The sequence below is a fragment of the Gambusia affinis genome, linkage group LG19, assembly GCF_019740435.1.
Source record: "Gambusia affinis linkage group LG19, SWU_Gaff_1.0, whole genome shotgun sequence".
Taxonomy (NCBI): domain Eukaryota; kingdom Metazoa; phylum Chordata; class Actinopteri; order Cyprinodontiformes; family Poeciliidae; genus Gambusia; species Gambusia affinis.
The window spans coordinates 10,947,432-10,958,633 of record NC_057886.1 but is presented as its reverse complement, the minus strand read 5'-3'; the positions used below and the strand labels follow the sequence as shown (position 1 = coordinate 10,958,633).

Genomic DNA, 11,202 nt, shown 5'->3' with positions numbered 1-11,202 from the left:
AAAATAGGTCAGAATAATTATTAAATTTTTCTATTGCACCAAAAGCAAGTCTAAATTTATTAGCAAAGGAGCATAAAATAAAGAAAATGGTGAAATGGTCATTATTTATTGATTACATTCGATGAGTGTTTATTTTTTTGTATATAAAAGTGAAATAAAGCTTGTCTTTACACAAATACTCATCATAATCACATTGTAACTGCATGAATGTGAGTTTTTTCATGGTTGGAGAGCCGAAGGAAAATGTCCACATTGTTTTATTGTATCTTACCTTATTTTACTTGTTTACTTCATCCACACAGGGTTTCATGAATACAGCATCAAGTTAAAATATGTTGAAAGGTTGTGACATTTGCCATATTAAAACATAAAACCTATGTATATTTTTAGTGAATGTAAGCATTAACTACATTAAAAACCTAGAAATGGTGGCATACTTTTGTATTCAGCCACTTTGAGTCAGCGTTTCGTAAAACCAGTTTTTTCTAGAATTACAGTTATTGATCTTTGCCAACCAGTTTTTTTGCATGTTCAGGTGAAAATTTTTGTAAATTCTTCTGTGTAAAAAAAGCTCAAGCTCAGTCAGAATTCATTGAGAACATCTGAAAATAAATTGTTTCAAATGAATGCTTTTACAAAACCCCCAGTGTAGCTGGATTTAGTAGAATAAGTGGGAGCTTAAACCATGCTGGATTGCATAGACTTGGACCTCTCGAGGTATTGCACTATAAGATTAAATGTGTTGTGAATTGATGCTCTTTATATATACAAACTGAACTGAGTTAAACACAATGAGGTCCATAAACTTACAAGTTCATAAACAACAATAATTTATCTACATTGAAGTAGAGATTATAATTAAACAGAAATGTTGAGATAATCAGTGAGTACATTTCAAAAGAGATATAAAACAAATTTACTTTTATTCTGAATAATTTGTGGAAATAGTGATGCAGATGAGCTATTAGTTTTTCATTAAATAAATCTCTGTAATCTACTTGAGAAACATCTAAATTTTTATGGCGGTTTTATGTGTTATGGCCGTCTAATATGAGATTTTACATGTAAAGTTTATTTAGCAAAAAGAAACTGGAAAACATGATTTAGTGCTTATTTTTGTTATAAGATTACTTGAAAGAATTTTTTAAATTATGATTGTGAAGGCTTCCGTCTAAGAGCTGCTTCATATACTCTGTCTGAATCTGACATTTAGATGAAATTTCAAAAATGTCACATGAAATTCAAACATAATTTATTTTCTATGTTATTAATTGACATGGTTGTCAAAGAAAACAATATGTGGATGACAAACATTTGATTGTAAAACAACCTTCATGTGATTCTTCCCCACTTTCCGACTGAAACACCATGCACAAGAATGTGAGAGAAGAAAACGATTTCACTGGGTTTAATACATCAAGCGCCTCTGCATCTTGTAATCTGCGACAGCAACACTCAGCTCATATGGAATTAACCTCCCGTAACTAATTTCTCTTTAATGTAGTAGTCTATACCCTGCTAGATAGACGCCATGAGAAAAAAAAACACTCAGTGGATGAGTAAGATGCTACTACACATTGGCTTGCAGCACAATTTAAATTGTGCCCTCTGTTGGTATGACAGCAAATATACACATTCCTTACTGTACAAACTGCAAACGCAGATGAAACAGTCTTATATTTCTTTATATCTAGTGGACACGTCACTTTGACTTTTACTCTTGCCTACTTTCCTCTTTGGTGATATAGTGGGAAGGCTGATGCAAGATGCAGAGCGTCGGCAGCAGGGCTAGTGATGAAGGAGCTGCAGTTGTCATGGAAACCCCGGAGAAGGAGGAGCGTTGTGAAACGAGTCCAGTTTGTTTTGTTATTGAAGATCACGTGGCACCCTGTGGCCCCGCCCACCTTCCCCAGTTACCACGGATTCAACCGTCTCCCTGCTCCGGTTAGTTACTACAAAATGGCTGCAGAAGCTCCGCCGCCGATGAGAACCAACTGAGCGCTTCAAGGTAGGATTTGCGTATCTTTTTTCTGTGCTACGAGAACGCAACCCCTCGCACTTTTGACGGTGTTCTTAGTGCGCAGATATGCAAGACTTTGACGCGTATCGTTTTGGACGGAGTGTTTATGGAAATATCTTCGGCTCAGCCCACTGTGACATCACTGTTGTCTTTGCACCGGGTTCTCAGCTTTTACGAACTTTGTCGATATCGTAGGTGTTTGTTTGCGTTGCATCCAGCATCTCAGTTTCGAAAGTCGATTTTCGTCTTGCTTACGAACCGAACAAGCTCCCCTGTTGGGGCAAAATGAAGGGCGACTGTGTTGTTGCTGCTGGGTGGCAGACGTCGGTGGGACACCCGCCGTTGCGTTGCTTTGCGGGAGACCCGACATGGACATTAGTATCGCCACTCTTTCGCACAAAATGTGCTTTGTGCATCACGTGATTAGATTTAAACCCATTTAGCCCCGGTTTATTTACAGGGTTTATGTCCACATACCACTACCAGTTTCATTCACCAAGAACCTTTGCTCGTGCATCATCCCCTGCTCCACACTTTGTAAATTGATTACTTCCAGCTCTCAATTTAATTGCGCGGAAGAACCAAAATATGCTATTTCTGTTTCTTTAGTGCATTGCAACCCGAGTGTCTCATTTTGCGTTTGTTTGAAATCTGCTGTTAGTTCTTTGTCTTGTCAGTGTGAGCATTAGATTTCTGTGTAATCCCTGAGAAATGATGCCTCTAAACTCTTTAACCCCGCATGTCCTGCAGTTTGGCTTTATGCAAAAAAGGGATAAAAGCAAATTCGACTTCCCATTGTGCATGGTCTATACCAGGCACTAAATATTAAAAGACTTTTTATATATACTTTGTAATATTTGTCTTAGTTTACAACAGTCAGTAAAATCCAAAAAATATTTAGGTTATTTATCCTTAATTCTGCAAAGTGTTGAGTAAAAAGTCCATGATTTCTTGTCTTTCTTACATGAAAAAAATTATTTATAAACATTTCTTCTGGTTCAAAAAATGTTAGTTTTGAATATTGTTTATATTTAAGTTTTTGACAGACCTGAACCAAATTTTCAGTTAACCACCCATCAAGTTAGTTATCTTGTAAATATATGTGATTATTGTGTAGTATATGATCAGTTATTGAGATCTGTTCATTGCAGAGCACAGGTGTCAAACTCCTGTCCTCTCAGTGTTCTGCAACTTTTACTAATGACTCTCTGTGTCAGTAGACTGAGTCACGTAATTAGATCATTAGCAGGACTCAATTGAAGTGCTAGGAGGTAATAGTCATTGGATTCAGGTGTGTTTAATTTGGGACACATCAAACTGTTGCAGGACACTGGTTTTTGATTACTGGAATTTGACACTCATGTTGTTAGAGAATAACTAAAGTCTAACGAGCTCATATCCTGTTGATTAGTCAGGTGGTCTGCAATGATAACTTGATATTTATGGAATTTCTGTACAGCCAAATTAGATTTTTGTTGTTGTTGTTATTGTTGGGGAAGGGTCAGGGGCACTACTCTTTTTATTCTAGCCTGCTGATAAGTAGTGCCAAGCAAATGGAGGAGGAGGGTCAGTTTTATCCAGGGTTTTGTCCACTCTGGACAAAACTGATTATCCTGGCACTATTTCTATCTTCTCCTTAACTACATGGTAATTTTAGTCAATTTCAAAATTTTACATTTTTTGAAAACCGTAGTATACCTTGATTTTATTAAATGTCACATGCCATACCATGAGTGTATGCTTATTTATACTGATGCTGCAAGGAGTGTGTGAATAATGAGTACAGGTCAATTATTTCTCTCCACCAGTTCAACCATGGACCTTACCACAGGGGCCGCTTTTCATTGGCTGATGCCCATGCTATGTGGTAGCCGAGCTACCACGTGCATGCCCGTCTCACAAACACACGCTTCCCGTTAGCCAAGTACAGCATAATGACAGTACTGATACAACTTCTACACCTTGAAGCCTGTCTGCTACACAGTCCTATGTTAGCTAAACAGATCAATATCTAATGTGTACTGTATCTGACACACACTAAAGATTTTATTTTAGCAGAAAAGGCTTTGGACTAAACTGTTACTCGTGTTAGCCACTCTAGCACCAAGTACAGTGGGTCAGGCCTAGGCACACTCAAACATTTGCCAACAAACCACAGGAATCACTGATTTCAAAAGTAACATACAAAACGATGAATCCCCGACTTACCCAGCCTTGCATCAGTGATCTTGTCCACAGCTATGTTGATGTAGAGGGTGTGTGGATTTGCCGTTTTCCTCATCGAGCGAAAACATTTTGCTGTGACATGGACAATGTTGGCAGCATCACGAGGCTCAAACACCTTGATCGTGAGTTGCTAACTCATGTACTTAATCATTAAACATTAGTTTATCTATTATGCTTAGACATTGTAAATTTTGAGATGGTGGCTAAGAATTCTGTATTTTCTAAGATTTTACATTATTTTTTGGTGATTTTTATACTGTACCAGATTCTCATTAATTATTTAAAGCCAGCTGTCTAATGAAATGGACATAATACGAGAATAAAGCATGTGGACATGTATCAAATCAAAATAATTTTGGAATAAATGAAAACTATTTGGTTGATTTAAAAATTCAGTTTTTCTTTACTTTTCTATTTACTTGGACAAAATCCCCAATAAGAAGACTGGTCTATAAAAAAAAAAAAAAAAAAAGACAGTTAATGATATTCTGGGTATGTTTGCTACTAATAGGAATTCTGGAAACTGCAAGCCAGTGTTTAGGGGGTGATGTAGCCAATAGCATAATCATCAATCAAACAACTGGAGCAAAAAATGGCAGCTGCAGACTCACTGATAGTAACATACCTGCTGGGGGATGCCACTGCTCTTACGCATTAAGAGAGCAAACTAATGTAAGCTTTGATTCCTGCTGGTTTCACTAATGTGTCATGGAGCCTAAATTTGGTCTTGAGGAGGTGGCGGTTAAGAGAAGGGGTCACCCGGGTTATTTTTCTCACTGCTGGGTTAGGGGGCCCCACTCAGGAACCAAAGCCTGTGAAAGAGGCAGTGTCTATTCACAGAGAGGCATGAAAAGGAAGGGGCTGAGGGGGTTGATAACAAAACCAGACCGCTAAATGCTGTGATTATAATACAGATTAGGTCATAGCATAACTTTCAGTTTAAAACCCTTGATGGTCTTTTGCTTGAATAACTGAGGGATATTTGGTTGGATTGTGTCATTTGGTTTGGCTGGTTCTAAATATCCATAAGCCTGTCTGAAAATGATGGTCTTGCTTTGAACAAAATGAGAAACCTCAAGTTTAGAGCGTGAAGAAATACTCAGATGCTATTTGTAGTTATTACTCATTGATTTGCTAAAAAGGCAATTTATTTATTGTTATTTCCAGTGCTTGTGTCACTGCCAGTATAAACAGGGATTAGTTGTTTTTGTGTGTGTTTACATATCGGACATCAAATCAGTGATTTGCAAGTTCTTTTACATGAAGAATATTACTATGGACTTTTTTTTTTACTTAGTCTGGAAAAGCATGACAAATTATTTTGGTATTCTCCAGATCTGCATAGATCTGTGTTTTCAGAATTGATTTCCTCTCCTGCTACCTAAATGTTTCCATCCTTCCATGTTTAAGTGTGAAACTTGACATCCCAAAAATCAACATTTTGGTCTTTAATAATGTCAGTGTTCAGAAATTTTGGAGCAATATGGATCCAAAAAGAGCCTGGTTTAGGTCCAGATTGAACCTTTGTTCTAAATTGGAACTTTATTCTACTTGCCAAACTCAACAGTTGTAGAAGAAAAATGCAAACTTTGCAACTCTGTAGGTTGTATGAAAATGTTCCACAACAGTTTTGTTTTGTTTTGAGTTTACAGCTTTGTCCGACCATTGTCTATGTCTGATAATCCAGTTTTGATTTTAATAGATACTAATAATATAGATCTGCCACAATACAGGCACTCATTGTAAATACATAGTCATTCATTTGCACTGAGACACAATAAAGGGCCAGATATATTAAATCTGACAATGTAAAGAATTACTAACTAGAAATTTAGTAGAAGCAACGATTTTTCAGCTAGCAGTTGAACTAACATGAATGGTTTTTGACTATGAGACAAAATTAGATTCATTGGATAAATCCCATGAATGCAAGAATATGAAACTCAGCCAGGACATTATTGAATCCAGAACTTTTTCTTTTACTAACCACCAACAGCAGTGCAGTGCTTCTGCTCCGTTACTGGGTGTCTTTGTTTATTGAGAATAAATAAGAGTTTGTGACTTTGGTGCAATATTTTTCGAGGTGTTTTCAATGACTATGTTTATATCCGTTGTTTGTTGTACTGCTTAGTTGTCACCTAAGGTTTTTGTTTTTTCTTCAGTTGCTTGAGGTTAAGTTTTTGTAGTGCATGCATACAAGTTATTTAAGTGCATTTTCACAGAACAGGCAATACTGATGCCTACATTTCACCTTTTCTACGCCATTAGGTTGAGTTAGAACGCATTATGATGACCACTCTGAGAATAGCTCCAAGTAGTTTATAGAGTGCAATCCTCTTTGCAGAGCCCTGGGACTTTGTCACTGCTTACCGTGCAGTTTTTTTGTTTTTTTTACCTCCTTCTAAACCTTCACGCAACATAAAGGCACGTGTGACACATTTGCCCTTTTTCATTATGTGTCTGAGGTTTTACATGCGAAAACCCGAAAGTTGAAAGAGCTTTCCTGTCCCAAAAGTGCAGACGAACAGAGGACGACGCTTCGCATGATCTCCAAAAGCTGCAGTGGCTGTTGCTGTCGTCGTTGGCAGGGCATGCGATGGCATTCCTGGCTCTGTGCCCAGCTGCTGTCGTCTACGGTCTACCTCCCCTCCCCCTCCCCAATCTCTCTCACATCCACACTAACCAGCTTCATTGTCGGTCAATCCCCTCATCTTTATTGCTCAAGTGCGCAGCGGCAAGGCATTTACTTGTTCACACATTTGCTCTCCGCTTCCACTTAATATTTTTTTTGAAACAATTTTATGCTTGGCTGTAATTGACTCACCTTGATCTCTCCTCGGTTGTTATTCTCGTCCTTTTTGTGTCCGTCCTTTGTCATCGCAGTGTGTTTCTACTTTAAGAGGAACACCCAGCTGTAATCCCAATGATCTGACAGGAGAGTGTAATTCCACAGCAGACCTCAGTTCGCTGGCTTTTGAATTCGCATGGACAGCGTTTCCACATTAAAACTTCATAATGCGTAGTCTATTAGTCTGCTGCTACATATGAGTTCAAATCCATGGCCTTGTTTTTCTTTTTGCGCAAGTCTTATTGAGTCGTTAGACAAGTGTTTGTCTTTTTAATCAACATTTTAAAAAATATATTTTCAAAAAACAAATATTTCTGAAGCTCTTTCAATCAAAATATACTCTAAAGTTGTTATATTTAATAGAAACGCCATTCGAGTCTGGTTATGCTCATCAAAAAGCTGCAGAATTCAAAACAAAAGTGGTACAACCATATGTGTATTTGTAAAAAAAATTATTGATAATCACCCATCAGTTTGTCTTTGTAACTTGGCAAGCGGTAAAAAATCTACTGCATGACTGTATGGCAATCAGTAAATGTGCTCACTTGTCCCATTGATGCACATGTTTACGATTTAACTGTTTAATCTTTCAGCCTTGCTTGAGGAGCAAAAGTTTCTTTAACTGTACCCATATTGATTGTCCTCCCAGGTCAGCGGAGGACAGCAGCTCACATTAACTGGAGCATCTCACTTATTGCCTACATGACAAAAGCCTCACTGATGCAACGGCAGCTATATTTAGTATTGCAGCTGTAGGTTCTAAATCAGCCTGTTGCAGCTTTAAAAAAAACTGTTGATAGGTTTGAGTAGCAGCTCTCCTCTGCATAAGTGGCAACAAAAGTTACAACGCAGCTTTTGGTCTAACACCAACGTACCTGTGTCTTCAAGTAATTTTTAAGCTTTTTTTGGTACGTAAATTTTCCATCTTGATTTTAACTTTTTTATTATTATTTTTGACCTCAAAAAACTACTGGTTATTTTTTTTTTCTCATTTTGTGTAATACTGCTAAACTAGCTGACAGGTTGTTCTCTGTTTTGCTTCTGTATTTCTTTATGTATTTGGATTGTAAAAAAAACAAAACTGAGTGATAAATAAAAGCTCATCCACAGCTACCTGATCAGAGTTCAGAGTTGAGCATGGGAGACATTTCCGTATTATTGGCTGTAATTGTAGATGAGACAAACATTCCAAACTAAAATGGCAAAATATTTTGCAGATATCAAATGCAGGAAGTTTGGGATCAAAATGCAATGTGCCCATTTTCTGCTTTTATTTTAGCGTTGGTTAAAGGTCATACAATGATATTTTTTGCAATATCTCCTTTATCAATATTATAATAAAATTTGTAATTTGTTGATTTCATTTAAGCGAATGTTTTCCCAGAATTAGTCAACATTTCAAACTCAAAAATACCTCATTTATCCTAAAGGGATATTAAATAATTTGCTGGAAAGTCTGATCTGGAAGTTGAATAATTGTTAGTTTTTGCAGTAATACATATACATACAGTTTTGTGAGAATTCGAAAGTTCCCACAAAACTAAACTTAAGTGAAACAGCTGAATCTGTTTTACTTGGCCCAGTCCCACGATTGGATGAAACTGACTTCAGCACCACGCTGAAGGGCGCTGTCCGTCTCCACCTGACTGCTCACTGGGACCTCTGGGAGCGCCTGTTGCCAGGCAGTGGCATACGTCACCATCTCCTGCAGTAGCGCGGTCTTGGTAGAACAGACTGGTTTCTTCAACAATGTCACATTTTAGGGTTAGAGAAAAACATTTTATTTTGTTTATTAAATTATATGTTACTTTTCCATTTTGCAATATAGATTCTGGACTGGAAGTGACTTAAAACTCTGGAAATCGTTCATTGTGAATCAACAGTGTAGCACTTTCATCTTTAGAGCTGCTTATTGAGGTCATTTTCAGTACAAGCAGCAAGGTTGACTAATGTCAATAACTCCGAATGGTGTTATGAGTTGTTTCTGTGGATTTCCCAGAATTAATGCAAAATAAAGACTGGGAGCATTGTGTTGGCTGCAAAGCTTTCCACTATCAGTCCTAAAAGGCAAAGTAAAATTTTATGTAAACAGTTTACAGAAAATTGCTTTGGAAAAGACAAATCAGCTCAAGTGGGGAATTCAAACTAGCCCTTTTGATTTTACCTTGGAGAACAGAAAAGGACAATGTCGCTAAGTGAACTCAACACGCTGAGGCTCAACAGTGCAACCACCTAATTGAACATGCAGCTCAAAATCTGACATCTGTGCAACTATTTTTGTTTCATTGGCAAGGCTGCACTTAACATTTCATTTATGTCTCTGGGCAGAGGTGTGGATTTTGTCTGTACAACATGCAGAAAGTATAGTGTGCAGATTAAGTTCTCACTGGCTGAGCCTGCAGCCAATACAGAGCAGGTTAACTTCTCACCCAGTGTGTGTGGTTGTCAGGCTTAGTGTTAGTTGAGACAGTCAGCTGTGGGTTGACCAGTCTGATGTGTCCCTTTTGAAATGGTGCCCACCCACAACTTCCATCAGTCATTCACAACAAGAGCCAGTTGGAACTGCTGAATTTTCGAGCTCATAAAAATAGCTTAGAGGTTCTTTCCTGGTTGTAAAGGCACAATTCTCTTAAGCTGTGCTTGTGTCATTGACTGTCATCAATTTCTGGCATTTTCTTAATTCACAGAGGTACTAAAATATGCTTTAAATGTGTTGATTCCGTCATGTAAAATGTAAGAAAGAAGTTACACACACCCCTGGTATTTTCTGGTGTCCTGTGAAGAACTTGTCAACACAGCAGGTGGTTAAGAATAAGTTTTGTCCTTTCTTGTCTTTATATATTATAGCTGTGAAAAGAAGCAAAAACACAAGAAGCAAAACGTTTGATGGAAGATAAGAAAAAGAAAAAACAAGAAGAGAAGAAAAAGAAAGAAGCTGCACAGAAAAAGGTAAGCATCCAGTCCATGTTCTGTTTTGAATTGTGTCTCTTCCCCTCGTTTATTCATTCATCAGCTTTTTTTTTTTTTTTTCTGCTCACTTAATCCCGTACAGTGAAGCTGAGGCTTATCCCGTCTATTGAAAGGCAGGGTATAACCTCGACAGATCGCCAGACCATTGCAGGGTTTTAGAAAACATCTATGCATGCACGCAGCCTCTCTCCTGAGGTCAGTTTAGAGTCACCGTATAACCTAACACGCTGTGCACAGAGAGAGCTGCAAACATGCACACTCTTCCATCAGAAACCGGAAAAAAAAAAAACCCAGACTGAAAAGCTTCCTGTTGTGCCACACAAGTTTTAATAACAGTACTAACATGAAACCTCTTCATGCATTCAAGCTTTAATTGTTTCTACTTATTGTTTAATAAAATCTGATTTTATAAACCATAGTAAGACCTCGGTTTAATTCAGGGTCAGACTATTTTAGCTCCGCTGCCTTATCAGCCATATTCAGATAGAGTGAGAAACTCATTAAATATTTCTCCACAAAATTCATTTATGGTGGTGTGAATTAATTCAGTTTAATTAAATATATAATTTTTACTGTAAAATATAGTTTAATTATGAAACTTATACCGTCTTTTTGGGATAAAAAAAAGACATTTAAGTTTTACATCACATCTCATGTGTTTCTTTTCATTTATTCATTGATTGCTCAAGTCTTGGGTTCACACAGGTGTAATCATTACAGCTACATAACTTGTAACAGTTGCATTTTAAGTACAGTGTAATATACAGACATTTTCCCCTCATCATTTATTACTATAATCCTATAAAAAGTATTCACCTTCTTTTATATTTTCCCCATTTTATATTGCTTTTACAAAGTTCTTGTATCAAGAGGGTTGATTTTCTTCTGATAAAATGAAGGACAAACTCTTTATAATTTGCTAACTTTTTTTTAAAGATGCACATCATTATGTTTGAATGTAATATTAATTAAACAAAAAAATCAAATATTTTGGAACATGTTCACCTGGCATTCTGCATGTTTTTCTATTTTTCTCTTTCCTGTTGTCTCTTGGCTCTTATCACACTTGATATGAACATGACAGTAAATGTCACACTTGCCTTTCTGCTTTGCATAAATCCAATTCTTTGAAATATTT

At 37.1% G+C, this 11,202-nt stretch overlaps 1 protein-coding gene across 11 annotated transcripts in view; it reads left to right on the top strand.

Annotated features, from left to right (window-relative positions):
- The first annotated feature begins 1,878 nt into the window (after window positions 1-1,878).
- LOC122822447 (trinucleotide repeat-containing gene 6C protein-like) overlaps window positions 1,879-11,202 on the top strand; it is a 51,843-nt gene continuing 42,519 nt past the window's right edge. For 9 of the 11 annotated variants that reach the window (XR_006369149.1, XM_044101125.1, XM_044101123.1 and 6 more), the window contains exons 1-2: window positions 1,879-2,008; window positions 9,942-10,043. Coding sequence is in view for 10 of the 11 variants with exons in the window: in XM_044101125.1 (XP_043957060.1) it covers window positions 9,981-10,043 (63 nt within the window). In the remaining variant the exon portion in view is untranslated. Of the gene's footprint in view, window positions 2,009-9,941; window positions 10,044-10,146; window positions 10,260-11,202 lie in introns of those variants that run through there. The other 2 variants (XM_044101127.1, XM_044101120.1) reach the window with 1 other exon arrangement.